The sequence below is a fragment of the Gekko japonicus genome, unplaced genomic scaffold (genome assembly GCF_001447785.1).
Source record: "Gekko japonicus isolate JY-2015 unplaced genomic scaffold, Gekko_japonicus_V1.1 scaffold914, whole genome shotgun sequence".
NCBI classification, from domain to species: Eukaryota; Metazoa; Chordata; class Lepidosauria; order Squamata; family Gekkonidae; genus Gekko; species Gekko japonicus.
The window spans coordinates 313,102-315,640 of record NW_015160240.1 but is presented as its reverse complement, the minus strand read 5'-3'; the positions used below and the strand labels follow the sequence as shown (position 1 = coordinate 315,640).

The 2,539-nt window shown below is 46.2% G+C and overlaps 1 protein-coding gene across 1 annotated transcript in view; it reads right to left on the bottom strand.

Annotated features, from left to right (window-relative positions):
- The window catches only part of FBN3 (fibrillin 3), a 248,900-nt gene that overhangs the window by 27,748 nt on the left and 218,613 nt on the right, over positions 1–2,539 (bottom strand). The window contains exon 48 of the mRNA XM_015413252.1: positions 1,887–2,012. Coding sequence (XP_015268738.1) covers positions 1,887–2,012 — 126 coding nt within the window. The remainder of the gene's footprint in view (positions 1–1,886; positions 2,013–2,539) is intronic.

The window sequence follows — 2,539 nt, the reverse complement described above, 5'->3', positions numbered from 1 at the left end:
TCCGTCCTGTATCGATGTCGGGAGCTTCTGATACCATCGATTTCGACGACGGAGAAGGAGAGAGGGAAGGCTCTGCACCCATGGGGTGACTTAGGAGCTCCACATTCTTGATGTCGGAGTAAGGATGCTCTAGTTGTTGTATAGGCGAGTCCAAAAGTTGAATGGTTGGTATCGGTGGAGGAGCGTGTGTCTCCGATGTCGATGGAGCGGGGAGCACTTTAGGGGCATCACCCAGTGCAGACGCCACTACCTTCACCTTCTTTGCCGCTTTTAGGGGCTTAGAGGAGCCCTTCTTTGCGGACTTATCCTTACTTGCCTTGGGCCTCTTCTTCACCAGCGTGGAAGCAGAGGATTGCGCCTTTGGTGCCAGAGGCTTCTACATCGGTTGGCTGATGTCGGAGATAGGCCTCGATGTCGGAGCCATCGAGGTTGAAGGTCTCTCTGAGTCCATCGCTGAGGAAGGATGTAGCGCTGATTCAAGTAGGGCCACTTTGAGGTGTGCAGCTCAGTTTTTTCGGGTCTGGTTTGAAAACCTAGCACAGTGTCGGCAAGACTCGGGTCAGTGAGACTCACCCAAACAAAAAATACAGAGGGTGTGGCGGTCAGACGGTGCGAGTTTACTGCCGCAGCCTTTACACGGGTTAAAAAAGCCCCACTTCTTCTCCATAGAACAAGAAAAGCAGAGAAGAAAGAAGGGGGGTAAGAGCCCAAAGGCCAAGCTGAGGTAAACGGCAACTTCCCCCCTCAAGAAAAATAAAAGTTGTTTTTTAAACATTTTTAAGTAGGTAACGAAGTAGTAATATGAAAAAAGGAGAAAAGTGAGGAAAAAATCGAAAGAGCCGTGAGGCAAATAGCCAAAAATAGTTGAACCGATCAGACCGACGGAGAAAAGGTCTTTCCAATGCGGCGGTAAGAAAGGAACTGGCAGGATGTCTGCGCCCACCCCTCTGGGCATGCGCGGTGGGGTTCCTGTGCATGCCCGAGGTCTGGGCGTGAAAATCCGTTAAAGAGCTTGCTAGAATGCCAATTGATCCAGCGCGTGCGCACTGAATCCCATGGGTGTGAAGCACAGAGACCATGTCGAAGATCTAGAGCAGCTCCAAGTCAAACAAAGGGGTGACTGCCCATAACTTTACCTCTATATCTCAAAATAGTCATCGGATAGTGAAGCGTCATTCATACATAGATCTATTTAAGGAACGCTTTCCAGGTTTGTAAAAACACAAGCTTTCATTGATTTTATTGGTCAACGAACTGATTCATACTTGAGTTGGTGAAGGCACAGTTCAAAATGGGTGGGGCCAATGCTCCCTCTAAGCTGTGGAGTCCTGTGAGCAAAAATTCTACTTTTGTGAGCTACTGGCATTAAAGTCATGAGCGAAAGATTTGGCTCCTGCATACCTTAGTTTATTCTGGAGCCATCCTCCCTGAGCTAAAACAAAAATGTGTGAGCCGGAGGCTAAAAAACTGTGAGCTACCTTCACAGTAACTCAGCTTAGAGGGAACACTGGGTGGGGCTCTGAGATCTATGCCATTTTTCTGCTGCTGTTGTATTGTGATAAGGACTGAACCAAGAAAATATTAACGACTAATATTAGCAAATGGGGTAGTTCCTTGTCAAGCAAGGAAGCTCTGAAAAGTGAACCTCCCTGCTTTTTCTCAGTTTCAGTGATATTCAAAAAGAGTAATTTCAGAGGGCAGATATGTGACAAAGGGAGATTTGACTCTTGAAAGCTTACACCCTGATAAACCTGTCGGTCTCCAAGGCGCTGCTGGACTCTGATCAAGAAGAGCAGATGCTCAAAATGACCTGGCGGTCCCCCCCATGCCCCCCGGCACAACTGGATGTGGGAACAGAGGGATGCGGAGCGGTCAAGGACACTCACCAACGCAATTCACTCCAGTGTAATCAAGGTTGTACCCAAAAGGACACTCGCATCGGAACGACCCATCTGTGTTGATGCAAGCCCCGTTGACACAAATGCCAGGATTCTCGGAACATTCATTCACATCTAGGTGGGAAAGGAGGCGGCAAACTTTTTAATTACAATTTAGCTTTCCTGACCATTTTCTTCATTGTGAAGTTGCTTTAAGATGCTTAATATCTTTTTTTTTTTGTGGCGTCCTCTCTGATTCTCATTAATATATGCTGGCAGCTAATTCTTTCAGTTTTGAGAACTCTTTCTTGCTGACAAGGGAACTGTAACGATTCCTTGTTTTAAGAGTGTGTGTGTGTCTCTTTAGGTGTTTGGTTGAGGTATAGTGATAGCAGAGCAGAGTGATTGAGAGAGACAAATGTGCTGTGATTGGTGGATGAGAGAGTGTGGATCTGGGTGAGTGTCAGTTTTTAAAGTGGATTTAAAAAAACTTTTAAAGTAGTTTTTAAAATGGATCTGTGTGTGTGTCAGTCGGTTATGAAAGTTAGTATGAAAAGCAGTTGGATTTGTTCAGTTAGGGTGTTCAGTCAGTGAGTGTTCAGAGTTCTGTGTGAGATCTCAAAGAGTGCCGTATATATCCTTAGCCTGTGTGGCTAACTATG